The sequence below is a fragment of the Patiria miniata genome, unplaced genomic scaffold (assembly GCF_015706575.1).
Source record: "Patiria miniata isolate m_02_andy unplaced genomic scaffold, ASM1570657v1 HiC_scaffold_27, whole genome shotgun sequence".
Classification (NCBI taxonomy): domain Eukaryota; kingdom Metazoa; phylum Echinodermata; class Asteroidea; order Valvatida; family Asterinidae; genus Patiria; species Patiria miniata.
The window spans coordinates 1,854,634-1,875,942 of NW_024037066.1; the positions used below are offsets into that span (position 1 = coordinate 1,854,634).

The 21,309-nt window shown below is 41.0% G+C and overlaps 1 protein-coding gene and 1 long non-coding RNA gene across 3 annotated transcripts in view; one reads left to right on the forward strand and one right to left on the reverse strand.

Moving 5' to 3' along the window:
* The window catches only part of LOC119734468 (neurogenic locus notch homolog protein 1-like), a 51,985-nt gene that overhangs the window by 17,281 nt on the left and 13,395 nt on the right, over nt 1-21,309 (forward strand). Inside the window, exon 1 of one of the 2 annotated variants that reach the window (XM_038207995.1) lies at nt 21,019-21,246. The exons of the other annotated variant lie outside the window; for it this stretch is intronic. Coding sequence (XP_038063923.1) covers nt 21,197-21,246 — 50 coding nt within the window. The 5' untranslated portion in view covers nt 21,019-21,196. Of the gene's footprint in view, nt 1-21,018; nt 21,247-21,309 lie in introns of those variants that run through there. 2 annotated transcript variants of the gene reach the window in all.
* LOC119734469 lies at nt 14,898-17,169 on the reverse strand. The gene is made up of 2 exons (XR_005272077.1): nt 17,000-17,169; nt 14,898-16,248 (listed from the first exon to the last, which is right to left on the reverse strand). It is a non-coding gene; the product is annotated as an uncharacterized LOC119734469 (long non-coding RNA).

Consider the following 21,309-nt stretch of genomic DNA (forward strand, 5'->3'; position numbering starts at 1 on the left):
ACATACTGTACCCGCTGGGTCCTGTTGGATTGAGCAGTAAACCCCTCGTATCTGTTCCTGTTGAAATCTGTTGGATTCAGCAGGCAACTGAAAAATAAGGCACAGTTGGATTCTGTTGGATTGAGCAGGCCAGTTATATTGTATGGTCAACTACCCAACAACTTGGCCAGTTGGATTGTGTGGGACTGTGTTGGATTGAGCAGGAAACTCTAACTCTACTCTGTTGGATTCAGCAGGGTAGTCCTGGGGAACTACTAGGGGGTTGGTCCCTAACCCCCTAGTACCGTAGTTCCTCAGGACTACCCTGCTAAATCCAACAGAGTCCAACTGGATTTTCCTGTTCAGTCCACTGTGCCTTATTTTCAGTTGTCTGCTGAATCCAACAGAGTCCAACATGCCGTTATAATGCGGTTCAGTTGTCTGCTGAATCCAACATTTTGCATTGAGGAATATTGTACACAAGGGGTTTACTGCGCAATCCAACAGGCTCCATTGGGTATATGACATGGTTGGATCCTGTTGGATTCAGCAGGGTTGGGGTTACTAGAGTGTAATGTACGTTGCGCATAGGCAGTTCACACACCAGGACAGGGAGAAGCAAACGTGTACGTAAGACTGTTTAAAAGGTTGTGATCATTGCTTCAGTGCATACTGGCCTTCCAGTTAACTACGCTATGTACTTGTGCATGGGTGGTTTCCTAGCTGAAAAGCAGTCATCATCGCATAAAGCCAGAACAAATGGTAAAATGCAGCAGAACTCAAACTTGCCCCTCAAATCAATCCACCAGACTTTCAAACAAAGCCTGGAACATCAGCATCGACATGTCTGTCTGTCCCTCCGATCTATCTTCTTTTTTTTTGAGAGGAGGGAGAGGGGGATTGTCTGCATGGCTCATCAACTTCAAACAAAGATCCACTGACAAAGCGGCCTTGCACCAGAACAATCCAGTGCCTTGTGTCAGAGTGAATCCTTGAACTTGCAAGTGGTCCCTAGCCCCGGCAGCTGCTGTGCTCTGGGTTGATTTTTGCGCCAGACATGGTTTTGGTATTATCCCGAAATCCTTTTGGGCGAGTGGGCCAGGGGTATGGGGTGCCAAAAGTGGCAATCGATGAGGCTGAACAGTTTTTGTAAAAATATACATGTAAGTGATGAGCACAATGTATGGTTTTATAAATGGAATGGGTGTCTGTATCTTCATTTGGTCGGTTGAATTTGCAGTGGAAATGAACCAAAGTCTCCCTGGCCCGCTGGGGGACATTGTGCTCACCAACGACTTTCAATTTGTCACAGTTATTCCTGCTTGTAATTTGATAGTATAGGCCTGCTGCAAACATGTGGACATTCGTTGGTTTCTGGTATCTTGTTGTGTGCAGTGTTGAGCATAAATTTCCTTGTCAAATACATGTACATGCAGGATTTTGGATAATGTTGACATGCTTTTTGAAGTTATCTTATGAACCAGGAAGCAGAGATGGGTACATTTTCCGGATGTGAACATGCCATGTAGGCCAACAGCAGACATATACATGTAAATGATGGTCAATGATGGTCACAGTTGGCGCAGATTGATTTGTATGGTGTCCAAAAGCACATGTAATACAACATTATTCATGCCTCACTGGATACTGTAAGCAAAAACGTGTTCACATTAAACCAGTGGCGAAGATTTGGTGTTTTTTTTTGTCGTTTTGGCTGTCCATACATCTCTTGCATCCTTGCATCATCATCATGACAACTGGATGGTTGCAGTATTATAAGCCACACTAAAGATTACTAGATAACTGTTTGATTGTCAGGGGAGGTTGGTCCTAAAAAAACCCCCACCACTCCACAGTAGTGTTTGCCCGGTGAGAAAGTTTTCCCTTGTCTGATCTTTGGGACCTTGGAACAATCCCATCTGTTTGTGCTGGATAATCCAATACATTTGCGGGCAATTTCACGTGGATGATTTCCGACAACCCATATGGTTTTGGCCATTTTCACTTCCTGAGCCAGGAGGGTGGCTATGCACTGCCCGAATGGTGCCTGATGGATGCATTCCAAAATGCACCCGGAAGGGACAATGTGCTCCCAGTTTGGGGAAAGGGGGGGGGGGTTGAATCATTGCCCAGGTGAAAAACACGATGACATGGCAACTGAGTTGTTGGGAAACTTTCGTTTTGTTGTTTACTACCGTAGGAGTCATTAGCCCAATCGAAGTTGTTTGTGATTGCTCGGCTGAAAGCACAAATCTGACAAGTTCACCATCCGTGACAAAGTCGGTTGCTGTGTAATTGCCTGAAGCAATCCCTGCCAGAGCCAGGAGTGCTCATGAATTGAATGCTCTGCAACCGTGTGCGTGACAACTAGATGAAACCAGTCAAGCTTTACAAATGTGAAGGACTAAAGCTGAACTTGGGAAGGTCAACATTATTTTACTGGGTTTTTGATGTGAAAGTGCAAAGTTACTTTGAAATTATGCACTGAATATCCCATTTGGTACCTTTACGGTGGTTACTTTTGGAGTACATGTGTACTTAAGAAGTTTCCTAGAAAAATGCCCGGCCATTGGAGTCAGTGTCTCAAACTCTCCCTGTGTGGAAAAAAAACAATGCCATTACCTATTCTGGACAATTGATGATCAGAATCTTGCTACTTATTGCAAACATCATCGAATTCATCACACCCGAGTGGCCATTTCAACTGTTTCCTTGAGAGTGAGTGTCCCTTTAACGCCCCAAGATTTCAGATGGCAAAGAAGGTATGGGCATGCCATAAGAACAAACAAGTGTTGCCACATGCAAAGTGGAAGAGTGATGCGTCGCTAACCGCTGCGGGCACGAGAGCGACCAACGGTCGGGGGCGTGACACAGGGACCCTCGCCAGCCACGGCTGACCCCCAATCAAGAGTGCAATGCCGCCCGCTGGGAAATCCTTTTGGGGGGAACTCGGGACTCAAGGAAAACTCTCTTAAAGGTGTCCCCCCTGCTGATTGGTCTAGAAGTCTTCTTATATGTATACATGATGAAATCAAAACACCTTTAGCTTGGTTGTGAAGTTTTGAAACTGGTCGCAATTTTGATTTGCTGTCAGTTTTTTTTCATAGATTGGAAGCAGTAGGAGAGCATTTCGTTGTGAGGAAAGCATTAAATTTTGTCGAAGATTTCAGACTCTCTTTGATTTTTTTCTCAAAATCAGGTTGCCAAGAATGGTACAAGATAAAATATAGACTAGTGTATATTTCTCCACGAGCACTAATTTCAAGTACGTACAATGTACATGTATGTGAAGACAAACCTCCAGTTGAATCAAATGTTCTTTAACCCTAACCTCCCCAACTCCATCAAAATCCATCCCCCATTTTGGTGGATTTTGGGGGACTCGCATGGTCCTGCAGGCCTTGTTTGACTGAATTTTAAAGGAGTATATGATGGACTTGGGCCTGGAGGCCTAAAGCAAAGCAGGCATTGGAAGCAGTGTGATTGTTGGATTTTGGTGGACATGGTCCAGTACTTTAAAAAGACAGTATGGAGATAACCTTACATGTAACTTATAAATTGAATTGAAATTTTGGCACATTTTATTTTCCATTCGTAATGGCGTTCTGAGATAGCCCCTGCACGCCCTGTGGTATTCGAAAATAACTCGCTAAGGCCAAAGGTGGCCACCACTTTTGACGTGCTGGAATGTCCTGCTGCCATGTTTATCCCCTTTGTTGCGGTTCAACTGCAGTCCACTGAAACAAGAGGTCCTGGCTTTTTGTTGGTTTTGACCTCATGAGAAATGTACAGAGAGTGTTGCTCCAAAGTTGTCAAGAAAAGGGCAAACAAGATGAACAAATTGATGATCTAGTATTGTTATCCTTTGTGTTGCCAAAACGAACCCCCTAAAACCAAAATTCACCTGGTGATCCAGTTGTCTGGTATGGCCCAAAAAAACAACTACATTCATCATGTACAGTTTTCCATGTGAAAGATATATGACATTACAACATAAACACGTGTTAAAGGAGTGTTAAAATACAGATCATCAAAGTGTTAAATTGTCATTGTACACAAAACCAGAACCAGAACAAGGAAAGTGCCTGTCAATTTTTTTTAGGGGAAAACCAAATGCAGGTTTTACAGACGTGTGATGCTTTGATTAATTTGTTTGTGTAAAGACCGAGTCTATCATTGATATAAAGGAATAAAAGTGAAAGCTGCGTGCGAATTGCTTTTGGAAGGGGAAAAGGATATGTAAAATACGAGAAATGAAAATAAAGTATGGAAGCAGGAATAGGAACAAAAATAATGCTTACAAAAACAAGTTTGGTTGAATGATATCGGTCAGTTTAAGTGGACCAGCCAATTAGAAAGCTGCGAATTAGGCCATGTGTTTTTCGTTACTTACTTGAAGTTGACCTCTTGTAAGGACATTGATTTCTTTTAACAGGCTATGTATAAAGAGCTTTCCATTAAAAAAACCCAAAAAACCAAAAATTACAAAACAATGAATATTCATGATGGGTGGACCACTCACTGGGTTAAATAAAAACATTCCACCAATGAAGCGGCTCATACCGATAGGGAAAGTCTGACAAACTTTGGCAGCCATATTATATCTGCTTATTTGGTAGCACGACGATTCCTCAACACCAAAGAGCAACAATGGTGCATTGATTTCAATTTAAAAAAACAAAACAACCTAATCTCCAAATCAATATACAACAAAATCAATAAATTCCTCACACCTTTTTTACTATCTCATGAAAGTAATGTCATTCTCCCCCCCCCCTCCACTCTCATTTTTGATCAGTGACTATTACAAAGATTACCGGTACTAGATTTATGAACTTTGCAGACCCATTGTCTTGAAAATGAAAGTAGTTTGAAGGCTTTTTTTATGCATTGTGTCTGATTGGAAGATCCTTGAAGCGCTTTGATTTTTTTTTTGGGGGGGGGTGGCAAAATTTCATTTTGGTCATGATGACAAGAGTTCCTCAGAACTGCAAAGGCACTGTACGGATCTGAACCCAGTTCGCAGATGTGGAAGGCAGTGGAAGTAACGTTGCTCCAAGTTGTTTGAATGTTATGAAAAGAATTTGGGAAATTTCAGCCTACCGGTATAATACAAAGACATGTTTCTGCTCAGAACCTTCCTGCCTGAAAATGTTGCCAAATATTGGCAAGCAAGTAAATTAAATAAACTGTGGTGTACTGGTACACTTCCCTATACTGTATTTAACAGTAGCATATGAATACATTGGCTTGTGATAGCAATCTGCTGTGTGCTCATCAATCAATGCCCTTCACATTGCAATTGATTCATATTTTGTTTCCCTCGATGGCCAGGCACGCTGCCGCCGTGCGTTTTAACATATAATCATTGATTGTTCCCATTGAGCAAGCCCCATTGTTTCTGACCAATCGATTTCGGAGCTCCGGCCTGACACCAAACTGCGGAATCCTGGCATTGTTCAAACCGTGCAGAATGTGTCACCGGGCAAGGTTGGACGTTAACATCTGTTACTCGCCGCGGGGCCCGTTTGGGAATGCGCGGCCAGCGCAGATGCCATGCCACTGATTCACACAGTTTGTCCAAAGTTAAGGCTGTTTACGCACCACAGAACAATAAATATCATCTCTGATCCCCAGATTGATAATGCATAATTCGTCATTCCACCAGAATTCACCTAACATGTGCGTCAGATACGTGTACACTCTGAAAGTTTACAAAACATAGGTGTCTGTTATTGTACTTCGATGCCCAACTAGAGTTTCAGTTGATCATGCATGGATCATCCTCAAAAATGAAACGACAAACACATTAAATGTACTTATGCTTTTACAAGGTGTTGCAAGATATGTTTGCACAATATACAAATCAGATGTTTCATTTGAAATGTATCCACATCTTTCCTCATACTGCAATATCAAGCACAGTTTCCCAAGGCGTGTGTGGTTTTGGTATCATCTTCCTATACCATGAATTCCCAGGATTTAGTGAAGATCTATAGTAGCGAAAGTTTCATTGCAGCAAATGATTGATAACGTGTATGTACTAGTATTACATGTACATAGTATGTGTGTGCGGCAAATATTGGGCCCAGGACATGGTCTGTTGTGAGATAATTGAAACGTCTAATGTTACCTCCAAGACCTAATTCAGAATTTATTGGTTTTCAAGCGACAATTTATGTCTGACTTGTAAATTAAGCCTACCCCTGTTGAAGCCAAGGGCGTCCAATTTTGTGTTTTGGATTTTTGTCTAAATTCTGAGCTGTGAATGATGTTTTTGCATGGTTTCATGGAACTGCTGTTGCTTGATTCTGTTAGACTTAAGTAGAAGACAGGAGGAGGTTAAGGTACATTGTAGGGCTTAAACTTTGAACCAGTCTTTCCTTGTAAAAGTTGCAAAATATGCCAGAGGCAGCGTGTAAAAGGTGATGACATTAAATGGCCGCATTAAAAAATTGCATTACTATGATTGCTGGCCTCAAGGAGGTGGTCACAATATTACGAGTATTAAATCATGTTAAAAAAGAGGAATAAATATTATCAAACTCTTCATTCCTCCTGTATGAATCCTAAAACAAACCCTGGAATGTCTATTTATTTAATGCTGGCTCCAAATTTTTTCCCCCAAGCAAATGTAGTTGTACTTCGCATCTTTCTTGTGTTATTCCCGTTCTCGCACGCAAAGGAACGGTGGATTAACTTAACAATACCCTCTCAGTGAAGCATGTCCGAGAACAGTCTGAGGAACGCGTGTGAAATGCCATTCGACACGCAAAAGAGCGGGGCGGCGTTCAGAACAGGAAGGAACCCGTGCGCACGCGTGCAAACGGTCAATGTATTTTTGGTGTCTCGCCTAAGCAGGGACCAACTGTAGACACCTCGGTGCTGTAGATAAGTGGCCAGTTGAGTCAGAGTACCACTCTGTCTCTGGATAGGTGACCATATTGGTCAGGTGACTATTGGTCAGGTGAGCACATTGATCACATGACCACATACTGATGTACAATGTAGGTCAGGTGGACCTCCTTATCAGTTTCGTGTGGTGCCAGATCTGCTACTCCAGATCTACTTATCACCACTCTCCATCTGACTGGATGCCAATTCTCTGACTACAACGAGACAGCAATAAAGATGATGAGCTGAGACAAATAAGCAAGTCAAGTCCAAATCTAGAGAGCGTGGTAGCTGAGAGAGAACCCTGTCCCCACCCGCTGAGCCATCTGTCTGTGGAGGCAGGTGGAACCGCTGGAGTTAGGTCAGGTTTAAGACATCACGTCGGCAGAGCAGGGCTTGTTAGTCCATCACTGTGTGTGTATCAGGGACTGCCTTTGAAAAAAAACAAAGGGCTCCTCAACAGTTATGAGACAGTGATGAGATACACAAAGATGCATTTGAGAGAACCTACTTTAGCCATTGAGGAAACAAAATCTGCTTTTGTTTTATCATCAAATCTCTTGGGTGGTTGTCAGTGAAAGTTCAGTGTCTTGTTTTATCCATCTGTACAAATAATTAATGCAAATGCAGTAATAACCTTTTTTGAAATTTGCTATACAAAACACAGAAAAGTTGTGTTGTGTTTGAGTAGACCCAACTGGATGGGGCAGACTATGGCCACCAGTGTGGCATTGAATCACTTTTGAATGCATGTGACCGAAGGAAATATCACAGCCTTGATAGTAAGATTAAGAAAAATACCATTTCCTTCCAGACAAGCTTGCTCAGTATTCATCTTATTTGGAAGATGTAGCAAACCTTTATCCAATGCCAAGTAAAATATCCACTTCTTGGAGTGCACCCAGTAGGCACGGCCTGGATAATCGCAACATGCAGATGCTATTCTAGTTGAGCCATAAGGAGCCATGGGGCCACCGGTATTGCCATATGTAGGCATGTGTACAAGGCTAGCTGTCCGGATCACTTGCGACTCTCTCTCCACTGGAGGGACGAGGGGGCTACAGGGCAGCACTTTCACTTTTGATGAACTCATCCACCACAGTACAAGGACTTGCTGTTTGGATCATGGCTATTGTTGAAATGCTAAATTCACGATGGGCTTTCCTGCTGGAGTTTTTAGGCGTGTTTTGGCCAAGCTGTATGCAATTGGGCATGAAGCAATCCACATCACGGAAGATGTGCATTGCATCAGAGCTCCAGTTCTGATTTGTTTCTTTATTTTTGTTGGTCTGTGAAGGTGTGTTCGGAATACTTGGCTTCCTCAGCCAGCAGTAACATAGGTGTCTCTGGGAAGAGGAGTCAGCTGCTTCCACAAGTAATTCGGACAAAGCTTGAGTTACATGGACATTGAGATATTTTTCCGGACGAAATGTCTTGGATGAAATGTTGGTTGTCTGTCTGGTGAATTTGTTCGAAATTGAGTTGTCCTTAACCCTTTTAACACTTGTATGAAATTGTATTACATTTACTCCTCCATAAATCAATAAAACCATAGAGTGCTACATGTAGGTGTGGTTTTATGAGTAAGTGGAAGGGCCGTTGTGGACGCTTTGAGGGCTTATTGCTTAATTAATTTGCAGATAAGATATTGTTGTCAATGTATGTACACTGGTTTGCGTTGAATCATACACTAAAATGAGTTGGTTTAAAGTTGGAATTTCTCTTAGATTAAAACTTTAAATAGAAGAAAGCAGAATGGCATTTTGAGGTTTGATTTCTTTGTCTTGTTGGCAAAGCTGCACATACATTTTACTACAAGACTTGTTTGTGTTTCGGGGCTCTGCTACAACTGCAAACTTTGGCAATTTGCCAAACAACGGTGTCTGGCTCTTAGGGCATGTTCCTGTGTTGGTTTCTCTTTGTTTCTGCGGATGAGGATGAAAGCAGTTCACCCTCACAAGCTCAAGAAGGCATAACAGCTACACATGCATGTATTCCACCTCCAGCTGTGGACACTGTTTTCTTTAAGCCAAAGTTAACATTTTCCCAGATTTTTGGATTTTTTTCTTTTTGAGAATTGTTTGGAGTCTAAGTTCCTTGCAGTCTGCAGAAACAAAACCAGTTGTTCAAATTTGTTCAAATCAAAGATCTACCAAAAAAACCCATGTTAATTCAAACACGGTATTATTTGTTCTTCCTTTTGCCGTTGAATAGGTACTTTCGATAGTGCGTGAACTGTAGAACAAACAGGGAAAACAAACAGGCTATATTGACAGTCGGATGTTCCTTCTTTTATTATAACATTATTTGACATGTTTCAAGCAAATATTTTTCTTCCTCATTGGTTGTAAGATTGCCAAACAGTCTGTGGAGTGCATTCGTGTTGCTTTTCAAAATACCACTTTGAGGATATTTGTGTCTGCGTAAGAAAAACAGGACATGATGCGAAAATGCGTTACAAGATTGGGCAGTTTGAACATGTACTTGGCTTTCAGATGTTGCAGCTAATATTTTTATGACGTTTCTAGTAAATTTAGGCAAGAGAAATTCATGGAAACACAACTAATCCTGTGCAGAAAGTAGGAGGCTATTAACACACATGTTTGTTTGCTTAAATAAATGAAAATGTCAAGAGAGGGTTTTTCTTATTTTTTTCTCTCTAAAAGTCTTTTGTATTGGTCGAATATTTGTCCACCGAGAAGTGTTTTGTACATTTTAAATGATGTCGTTTTCCCTGTGCAATGTTTGTCCCGCCATTCATTAGAAGTTACTCACTCTGCCAAGCTGCCCGGCTAAATGCCATGGGAAAGCGTTGGCTCCCAAGGCCCATGATATGCCCCATTGCCCTCTGATTGATGTTGGACCAACCAACTACAGAGCCTTTTTTTTCAGAGCTCGTTACTTTTATTTTGTCTGTTTGTGTTGGTTGAAGTCCAATTTCTGAAGCTGACGTATAAAAATAAAAATTGTCTATTGTCTGTGCGTATAACGCACTTGAACAGCCGGAGAGAATAGGAACTTTTCACTGGAATGACTTTGTTGTACACGTTGGTTACTATACACAAAAATAGAAGGCTCGGGTTTGGTTGGTTGAGGGTGAGTAACGTCTGTGAATAATGCGATCTGTGTTTGCAAGAGACAAGCTGTCTCCACTGTGGTTTTCCTGACTATTTGTAATATTACAAAATGTAGTTAAAACACATATCATCACGTATACCTACTGGTAGATGTACTTTATTATACAACACTTGCTTTTGCTGTAATTTTCAGAAATGGGAGGATTTGGGGGGTTAGTATTTTATAGCAAATATTGTTATACTGACCTGCTGAAAGTTTGTGTTTGTAGATGCTGAAACAAACAAGACAAAATAATCATGTTCTTGTAGTCTGGTTCCCTGACCCCACTTCAGATGAAACAGAACAGTTTATAGACGTCAGCGAATTGTAAGGTCAGGGAACCGGTCTAGCTGGCAGTTTTTTTTTCTACCGATGGTCAGCCTGACCTCATCATGGGGCATACTTTCTAATTGTTTTACAATATTTGTGAGATCAGATTTTAGGAATTTTGGCTCTTGAAAAAAATCTAGGCTATACCTCCGTAAGTGCCCCTTGTTCTCCAGTAACAAGCTGGCCAGCCCGCCTAAGTGGCCTACTTCATAAATATTTAAGGGCCCTCGGGTTTACAAATACCTGTGCCCAATATTCAGGTGTTATGGCAGAATTCTGTGTTTTTTTTAACAGGGGGCCTGGGATGATAACAGAAAAAAAACTCCTTGTAAATAATGTCGGGGAAAACAAGGGCAACTGTAAATAACGCTTGTGACTGGCAGGGATGGCTTAACCTCCTGGACATTCCAGGCCGACTTGTGCCACCACATGGGCGTCAGAGCTTAGATTAATGGTGTTTATTTTAATATCCCGGAATATGTGATGGTATGTAATTGGAAGGGGGGATCCAACTGGATCTCCTAGGAGGAGAGATTCTTTGATTATAAACATGTATTGCAATCTGGGTGACAAGTGGGCTGATAGTGGAAACTAGAACTCACTCAATTTTTTTTCACGTTGCACGCTACACATGTGCGTCGGACCATGGTTGGAACTTGTGTTTGCTGCCTTTATGAGGATTGGAAAATGTGAAACGTCTTTTATCAGAATTCTTTGAAATCATTATTTTAGTGAAAAACTATACTTCTCCCCACGAAAGCTTTATTTCCGCAATCTGATTTTAATAAGAAATGGATACCTTGACAAGACTACATGAAGCCCACAATTGCCTTGTTTGATACTTGCAGAAGATTGCGCAAGTGGAAAAGTGGACACCATATAACTTATGGTACTTATAAATTATTTTTTCAATGCTGGTTTCCAGTGAAAAGGGATTTTTTTCCCCAACAATTTAAGAGAAAACTAACAGCATGCAGCATGCATTTTTTTGAGAATGAGAGCAGAGTGGGTCAGCCAAAATTTGTAAGAGAAATGTTCAACACGATGAGAATTGTATTAACAAAGTGATCAGGGAGCTGCCTTTTGTAGCTAGGTGAAATGGGAACAAGTAGGGTTGTGCTGGTAAAGCAAAATTGACAGGGTGTGAAGGCCTCAAATTTGGTGTTGCCGGGTCAAAGGTTACACGATGGTGTCAGGGGAACGGCAACCAGTGGGATTCATCCCTGAGAGCTCCTCACGTTCAAACCTGCCAAAATCATGCTCGGCAAGTATTTGTACAGGGGCTCCGTCGACGACGGGCATTGTACAGTCACACTCCGCTGAATACTTGCCCCCTCATGGGGGAATTAAGAACTTCCGTAAACTAAAACCCTGCTCGCACCGTACCACTTTGGTTGGTGGTATTCCTCGTTGCAAACCCCCCCCCCAACCACCACTACCACCGTTACTCCGGGTAATCCTTGTCCAAAGACCACCGCAACGCCTGCAGTTGTTGTTGCAAGACCCCGGGTCAGCACTGGGCAAATACACGTGCCAGGGAAGGGTTTCGGATCTGGGGTCTGCGGGCCCCATTGAGCACCTACTGTTCGCCCATTGAGTTCCTTCTGTGTGCCCGTTGGGATTCCTGCCTGTGCCCGTCGGTCGCCAGCTTTTTTCAAATGCATTGGCGTTGGGTAATGGGATTAATTTTCCTGATTTTGGAGTTTGACCCCACACCGGTTTTATTTTTTATTTTTTTTTTTACATGGAAATCTGAGGTTTAGAAAAAGCTTTTGGTTGGCCATTGTGGTACGGAAGAGTAGGACCTGTTCCGGGGTTGAACGGCTCACTTGAAAAAAAAAAAGTGGAATTGTCGGAATCATGCCATGCAAAGTGTAATTGTTGCCATAGAAAACGGTTAAACAGAGTGAGAGATTTAAACAATGGCCGTTCAGACCAAAAAAAGTTACCTTTTTTCATTCAGGTGGTTTGATTTTTCCCAAAAATGCTGCCCCCCCCCCTAAATAAAAGTCATGACATATACAAAGTTGATTGGTAAATGTTCAACTGGTTGCATACGTTGTAAGGTCATGTTGTTAGCATGTTGTCCACTTCAACGCTGGATTAAAAAAAAAAACCTGATAAGACTAACATCCCGATGTAAACATACATGTACTTGTAACATCCCCTCCAAAAAAAGCGCAGAAGACTCTGCTAAAACTTTATTGCATTCTGAGCACATACAAAACCCATTGACACAATTCCTGCCCTAAAGTTTTGAGGACTAATCATTTATATTCTTCCTTATCAGTAGCTATCTCCTCCGTCTGCTTGGGTAAAAAGTCCAAACGGCAGCCCCAAATGGGCAGATAATCCCCCCCCCCCCTAAAAACACCCATTATGCATGCAGCACGTGCCTAGCGCGGGAGGGTAAAGGCCCGCCCAGTGCCAAACATGTTGCAATCAATAAAGAGCGGGAGAGTTGGGCTTTGTCCTGAGAGTCTTCACCTAATTTAACGTGGGGATAAAGTCTCTAACCCCCCTCCCCCCCCAACTACCAAATCCTCTCCCCTGGTATTGATCAGATACCCAAACAGAGAGCCCTGATCGATCTCAGATCTTGTCTGCATGCCGTGCACGGGCCTCCGGAACAGCCAGAAACAATAGGTCCTCAGTTACTAATGTGTGTTCGCTACATGGCTTTTATTGATCGCTTTGGTAGTGCTGTTACTTTTTTTTTTCCAAAGGTAGGGGGATGGAATTTGTTGGACAATTACAGAAACAATGACTGCGGAAGAAGCAGCTGCCGTTGCAATGTTCCTTAAATCGCTTTTGAAAATGAAGACTGATGAAACATTTAATACATTTTCATGGAATGCGTCGGCTATTTGTAAGTTACTCCATCCAGAAGTGTGAGCATTGGACAAGGGTTCGAATGCGGCGGCAGTAAAAAAAATAAAATTACACGCAGCAAAGCTACATGTACCGGTAGATTTGTTATTCCGTAAAGTGATTTTCTTTTCTTCTTTAACACTTTTTTCTTGATTTCAAGGAAAATGAAAATGACAATCGTAACTACTACTTTTCTCCAAAAAAAAAAAAAAATATGGTGAAGGACTACTCTTTCCTTTCGTCTAACTAAAATGGTGGATGTTGTCACTGCAGACTGAGTCATCTAAGCTGATATTGGAAACACTATTGAAAACTTTTTATTGTGGAAAGTGATGAGCAACTAGTGTCAGACTGTCATTGTATAGTTGTAGTCTTTTGTAAAGCTATTTTTGTATTGCTTATATCCGTATGGTGCAAATATTTTTGAGGAATGAATTTGGGGAAAAAAAAAAAAATCATTGTTGTGATCAATAAAAGAACGCTACCCAATTTAGGGTCGTGTTGGGTGCATCTAAATGTAGCTCTTTTCATTCACAAGTCGTAAATATTTTGTACATCTGTCAAAAAATGATGAACGACAAAGAGCTGTCGTTATGAAAAGAGTATTCAAGAAAAAGTTGAAGGGGCCAGGGCATTCCCCCTCCTATCCTCAGAGAACCTTTCAGTGCGGCCAATTTCCCACGCCTAGCGTGGTACCTGGGGCAAGATAGTCTGTATGGTTCTAGCGTGCGCTCGGTATTATGAATGAAAACACAGGTATACATGTAGACGTACATTGTATAGTTGTACGAGGAAGGTATTTGTACTTTGTGTGTACCAGTGGGGCCGCCTAATGTCTAGCGTGCACTCGGCGTGCAAAGAAAAACCAGCCACAGTCAGCGCGCAGCATGCCCGAAAGTGCTTTCGTTTATTTGCAGCGTATGCACGAACACACTGGAAATATGAATATTCATGAGATAGGAGATCAAATCTTCGAAATTCATTTTCCGCTTAACGTGTCTTTAAAAGTAGGATTTTATTTGAAATAGAGATTGACAAGGGTATAGTTTAATTGTTAAATGATAATAATTAAGTTTTAAGCAACTATTTTGTGAAATATGGGGAAGGAAATATGACCGTTGTTGTGGTGAATTTACGGTCGGTGAAAATCGTCCTTTTTTCTATACTAAACGAAGTTGGGCAGAATGTTTTGACAATTTGATGAAAAGCGACATTATTAAGCTACCTTTATTTTATAACTTTGGTTCTCTTGAGTATCCGAGGTAGTCAGGATCACTCAAAAAGGATGTCTATTCCGAGTGCCCAGGTCACGAAAATAACACCGCTCTGAAAGAACGTGCGTGGCGGTTTCGTGCCCTGCTCCACACGTACACGGGATCACAATAAGTAAACGCGGAGTAAAGGCACCCGACTATAATAAACTGGTTGCGTGTCTTTTCGAAACAGGGAAGTAAAACGATGTTTCATGTAAACGCATTAAAAATAAGACTTCGTCGGGTTTTTTTTTCGGGGGGGGGGTCCTACTAAGTGTTTATGCTGGCAATGCAATAACTATTTCTTAATCATTGTGGGGATTTATTGGGAGGGGTGGGGGAGTACAAATTCGCAAAATAAACTATATTTTTGGCTTTATCTTAAGTAGGAAAGTGGACATGCATGACATGAACCTGAAAACAAATACAAAACATGTATAAAGAATCAAGTCGTCTCTTTTCTTGACTGAAATTCTGGGAAACACTTTATTCATGAAATCACAATTACATACTTTCAGCTGCATTTAGTTAAACATTAAGGTATACTGAAACACTTTAATATTTGAACCACTTTCAGTTTCCAAGAAAAAAAACTTTACAAATGAAAGTTTCTCACAACATGGAATAACTTACAAATATAGATCTAAAAAAAAAAGTGAACATGAAAATTAAGGCACAGTTTCTTTATTGTGTGAGGTTTTTAATGCTCTGGAAAACACTGATGTACAATGTACATGTACATGTACAGTAACTATACTCTTGCGACATGTATAGACCATGAGCTTATAAAAGTCCACGTGTCAGCAATCTGTTTTAAGGCAAGATTATTCAACCGCTCCAGCCCTTGGCAATAACAATAAATTGTATTTCTTAATAATTACAAGGGTAAGAATGCAGGCGTATAAGAACAAATAATAAATATTTAAGATTGCAATGGTTACAAACTAACAAGCAATCAATACTGTTCAGGCTAGTTTCCATCTCAACGTAAAAAACGCAAAGTGAAACAAAAAAATGGGACCAAAACTGCAGAACAGATAATATGGAAACATTTCATCTGGAAGTGTCGCCGACAACTCAGACAGACGCAAACTGTTTCGCAGACGATCAGCAAAGTTGCCAGTGCTTCATAATGTTTCGCAGTCTGCATATTTTCAGAACATCGATATGGACTTCGAGTGCAGTGTACAGTCGTTCGCAGAGGTTTGTATTGTATTATCGGTTTTCAATATACAGCATAAAGGCTACTGACATTGATTAATTTGTGAAATAAAACTGGAATTTGATATTTAGAGAAATTTGATTGAACTGATTATTTTTTTTCACTGTAATGCGTCATTTTTCTTATCGGGCAAATTTACATGCGTTGCAGTCTACACGTCATCAAACAAAACCTTTTGTGCTTCCAAGTCATCATGCGTTCATTCCAAAATGTGTACATTACAAAATGTGTCCGCATCTAGCAATGCTTGTTCTTCTTGCTATGTGAACAAGATGGCGCATATTAAATGTACCATGAAAGTGCTTATTCCTCAGGGTTTTTTTTATCAACGAACAATACACACAATATTCCATGCGACATGGCGTAAGAATCCCCGTCGCCTGATTCGTCAGTTTGTGAGTTGTTGATCACACGTCATTGAATTAAACATGCAAAATCCGGTTGTACCACAAAAATTGGAAAGTTCAATCCATGGTAAAATAATAGAGTTCCATTAAAATTGGTCATGTTCATCTTCCAGTGCGGATGTTGTGTCCAACCATCTTGACAGGGAAAATGGGTAAATCACTCTGCGTACTTGACCTAGAGGGTATATTAAAGAAAAGAGAAAGGAGAGAAATATTATAATCAATCAATATACATACATGTACATTTACAGGGAAAGACCTAATATTAAATTAGGTTAGTCATTGCAAAAATGTTTTAAAAAAGACATGAATCTGGGACTGAGATTAAAGTGAGAATTATTTCCACTTTTGTTAGGAAATACTTAGAAAATTAATTTTCTTGATTCTTCACACTCATAGACTTTGTACACAACCGCTGAATTAAGTGGCGCCTGGATACTACATTCTTTCCTAATGCATAGCCTAGATGCACATGGGATGTATTTGTTTTGTACTTGATGCGACATGCAAAGTAACGGGTAGGAACCTATTGTCGACATCGGTCGCGATGCACCCACGTACGAACATATACGTAGTTCCGATTAGTAATACACACTGCATACACGAGTGACGTCATCCAAATCAGACGTTGCCGACCAAAATCATGCAATTTTCGCGTATATTTCGCATCAAAATATAAATCGCCCACAAAACCTGCAGAGATGGGAATAGTACGGTTCGAAAGCATAACTCTTCAAGAGTCCAGGAATCGACAAATTTTATCCAACAATATCCCGAGGTAGTCAGGATCACTCAAAACGTGCAGGTAGTGTTGAAAAAAAGGGTGTCTATACCTCATTTCGCAAGCCTAATTAATCACCTTTACAACAATATAATCACTAAAAAATGGTATCATTCGACGCCGAAAATAATATTCTTTCACTCACCCCTCCATGTTGGCCCAACACTGCCGCGAAAACGGGTTTCTCGTCGATCTTCCAGGGGCACTGCCGAACGCTCGCGAAACCTCGTGAATTCTCGAAGGTCCGAGACCGTACAACTCGCTGCAAATAAAACTTCGCTGTGTGCCTCATTATCGAGCACGCTGCGCGCTGACTGGCCACAATGACGCAGGTAAAGTTTGGGACAGCCAAATGAAAAAAAAAAAAAAAAAGAGCGGGAGCTTTTTTTTGTCATTGAGAATAAAGAGCGTAGGAAACACCTGAGTATGGAGTGTGTAGTCGGTCATGTTATTCAACAGCGCTGATGCGTAGGCTCTGTTGCATGCTGGGAGGCTTTTGATTGGTGGAGAGGTGTTACTGCGCCACGCTCAGGCAGGTGTGCTCTCCTGCTGTCCTCGGTTGGAGTTTTTTTCCTCGATTGTCCCGAATATTTTCCTTAGCTCGCTTGATGAGGTTTGAATTATGTCGAATTTTGCCCTGTTTTTAATGTACATTTTGTACAGCCCCGTGCAATTTTTTTAAGGAAATTTCACCAAAGTTCATCAAAAGCTTGATGAATATTAATCATACCCCAACCAAATATTCCCATTTTCCATGGAATAGGTAACGTCATTCATTTATAGACGGGTTTTTTTTTTGTGTGTGTGTGTGTGAGCAGCGTTCATTCAGTCCGCCCTAAATTGGCTTTCGTTTTTGACTTGTGGGGAAACTGGAACATGAAACTGAAATGTGAATCAAATTCTCTGAAAAAGTAGTTGGATGTTCAGATAAATGTAAAAATAGATTGTTAGTTCTGTGAATAGTGTACGTCCAGTATATTTCATGACAACAAGTATTTTTCTAGACTTTTTGATGATTTTTAATGGGACCCTTCTTGTTCAAAGTACTTGTTCAGTTTCAACACAACCTTCATTTGAAACGGGGTTTGTCTTAAAATCAGTTCCCATTGGCACCGTTTTCAACTTGAAATATTTACGCGATCAAGTTCTGGCGCAATAAAAAGCTGAAAAATGTTATCAACAAACCTGCCCACAGAAATGCCCGGAATTTTGAATTATGCCCATCTTTCTCTCATGCACATAAAAAAAGAGCAAATTGTAAACATCAAACCACATAAATCAGACCGTCTGGACTGAAAGTGTGCCACATTCTTCCGAGTTAAACTAATTCTTGCGTTCCGGCTAACCTCCATGTTATAAACCAGTGCTTTTTTCCTTGATTTCCTTAAGTTTTTTTCTGGAGCTGTTTCATTTTTTTGTGTGGTGTCTACATTGCCAATCCCCATCAATTTACAGCTCGGAGTTTGATTTCAAAGGGAACCAGCCAGGCCCCGAATTTGACCCCGGGGTAAGGGTCTGTTCTTTCATAACAGCTAGGATTTAGTGTAACTCAAGACTGCCATATCTATGGGGCCACTGGATAAGGTGGTCAGGCCCCCCTATAGATGCACTTGCTAACCGGACCATAACTCTGAGCACTATTTGGTGGAGAATAATTGAAAGGTTAAAATATGAGCACTTTTAGAACTTGTTTAACTAGGTGGCAATTTTGGGGACATTTTGTAAGGGTCAGAAAGTTCATAATGGATGTAAATGTCAGTGTTTAACCCATTAGCACTTGTACTACATTGTATTACCATGGAGGAATCACTGAAGAATCAATAAAACCATAGAGTGTTTAGGTGGTTTGCTAACAATCGTAGTAAAGTGTCTTGCCTAAGAACAGTGAGTAAAGGGTTAATGCTTCTTGCAGTGCCAGATAAGATACTGTGCCTAAAAATAGTAACATCATCACGCATTATTTGTACACAACCCCCCCCCAAAAAAAAAAGGTAGTTGAAAATCAGGCTCATAAATCGTGCATTTATTGCTTTGATGTTGGCAACTAGCTTATGATGTACAATTGTAAAATTGTAATACAAATCACCAAGGAAAAGTTATCTAAAGGTTGGAGTGCCAAGACAACTAGTGAACACCGTGATTTTTTTGTGGTGTAGTTTTGGTTTAACTGGGACGCTGCAAAACATCTGTACCAAGAAAGTGGACTGAGTCTTAGCAGACAGAGACAACCAAGCCCCAGACAGAAGGCCCGACAATAACAGCCAAAAGTCCAGTGTGGACAATTCATTGTTAAGCTATCAATTTTGCCCCAGTTGTTTACCATTTTTCTTCTGTGGCCGGTCATTTATCATGTGCGTGTATGCTGTGTCAATAATACATACTTCACAATGTCCATTGTTTATATATGATTGTAGTTGTGCGATCCCCCCCCCAAAAAAAAACACCCAAGAAATTCAATTCTGCAACTGATATTTATTTTCGCACTCTGAATGTAACTCACTTTTCTCTGTGTTTGTTCATTCAACCCTGAGTGTATTATGCAAGCCCTCACGCATGCATGCCTGATAAACCTCATACAGGAACTACATTTCTATTTCCTACCCCCCCCCCCCTTTTCTAAAGTAAAAAAAGTTTATCCATAGGTTTACATGGGCTCAGTGTCAGGGAGTAAACAAGCTCATTTAGTATGCGCACCTGTCCCTTCAGCTCGCGACCCCTTTCCATTCATTGGCCGGCCCAGCTTCATGCATTATTCAGTAGGCAGTGGAGGGGGATGGTGCTCTGCATGTGTTGTGTGTTGGTGAGCGGATTAGGTTCCATGGTTCAGGGTTTTTGTTTGCCTGTTGGGTACCTGTTTATAGCTCCATGGTAGGACCATAGGATGGTTTGGATGGACCACCACTGCTGATTGTGTGTTTGACAGTTGTAAAACAAGAGTGATTCCACCTGTAAAGGCACTGTCCATGTAACTGGGCTAACAGTGAATACAGTACATGATATAGTTGGGGATGAATGAATCCACTAATCTAAACTATGCTAACACCTAAACTTTGATTTGTGTTTTCAAAATACTTGTACATGGTCATTGTATAGATAGGCATACTTGTTGGTTTGAACCCTGTTTAGTACTAATTCATAGGCCAAGAACCAGTATTATTTAAGGAGAAGCTAAAAAAAGTGAATAAATTAGGAAGTAGAAAGTTCAAGCATAGAGCAAGGAAGCATCAAACTTGATGATTACTTTCTTTTTAAAGTTAATTCATATGTTTGTATTTTACTGAAATTATTATCAGACATGTAGTTGAATTAGTGGTAGTAGATCCTTAACCTGGAATCCAGTCATCTGGCCACTTTAAGAATACAGTTTCTTGTTAAACCCTATGCTTTACCGAGCTCGTTAGCAAATCTAATTTTCTACTTTGAACGGAATTTATTCTGAATGAAAAGCCCGATGAAGATTAATTAGATGCCTCTTGGTAATTTTTTATTATTTGTTGCCACATAATGAACATGGTGGAGCGAACCCTGATGGCGAACATGGTGCTTGTGTGCTAGGGCAAGACACTTTACTACAATTGCCTCTCTCCACCCAGGAGTATAAATGGGTACCTATGAGGGTAGAGACCAGAATGTGCTGATCTCGAGCTGCTGCAAAAAATGGACTCGTAGCCTGATGAGCAGGGGTAATAATTGCGCAGTGCTTTGAGGCCCTTTCCTGTGGTATAAAGCTCTATATAAGCACCCGCATTATTATAATAATACAGACACACACATTTTGCAGGGTTACATCCTGGTAACGATGCCATCATTTGATAATAATGACAAATGAGGAACCAGCTTTATGAATCATCTGACCTGATTTGAAAAACTCTCTTAAAATATGACAGATTGCCAACCAGTAATTCCTCCTGTTGAGCTTTTTTTCCCCCCGAGGCCCAATGCGTGGGAATAATTGAATCCTCACCCTCCCATGTATGAATTCTAATTCCTCTGTCTCGCCAAGCAACAATACACCCTCATTATCCCGGACGAAACCCTACAAGTCCTGAGCTTGTTGAACCGGCGAATACCGCGATAATAAGCCTCAACGAAAAAAGAAAGAAAAGAAGCTGGCCACAATGAAGAGATTAGGAATAACCCTTCTGTCTGCGGTGTATTAAAAACCCCAGGCACTCTTTACCATGGGACGTTGAGCTAGATTCGCGTGGGTCTTACGGCGAGATCTCTCTGCTTTGTGGTGCGGATTTGCTTTGGAGTGTTTCATGGCTGTTAGCTCTTAATATCATGGGTTCTTTATTTTTTGGGTTCCCAACTGTTGGATCCTGTTAAAGAAATACCCCTGATGGGTTGTTGGTTGTCTGCTTTGTCTGCACCTACGCTTTGTTATTTTACGTAAGATTAAGCACTAGTCCGGGTTGAGATATTTGACCTTCTGTTTCACAGTGTGAAATATTT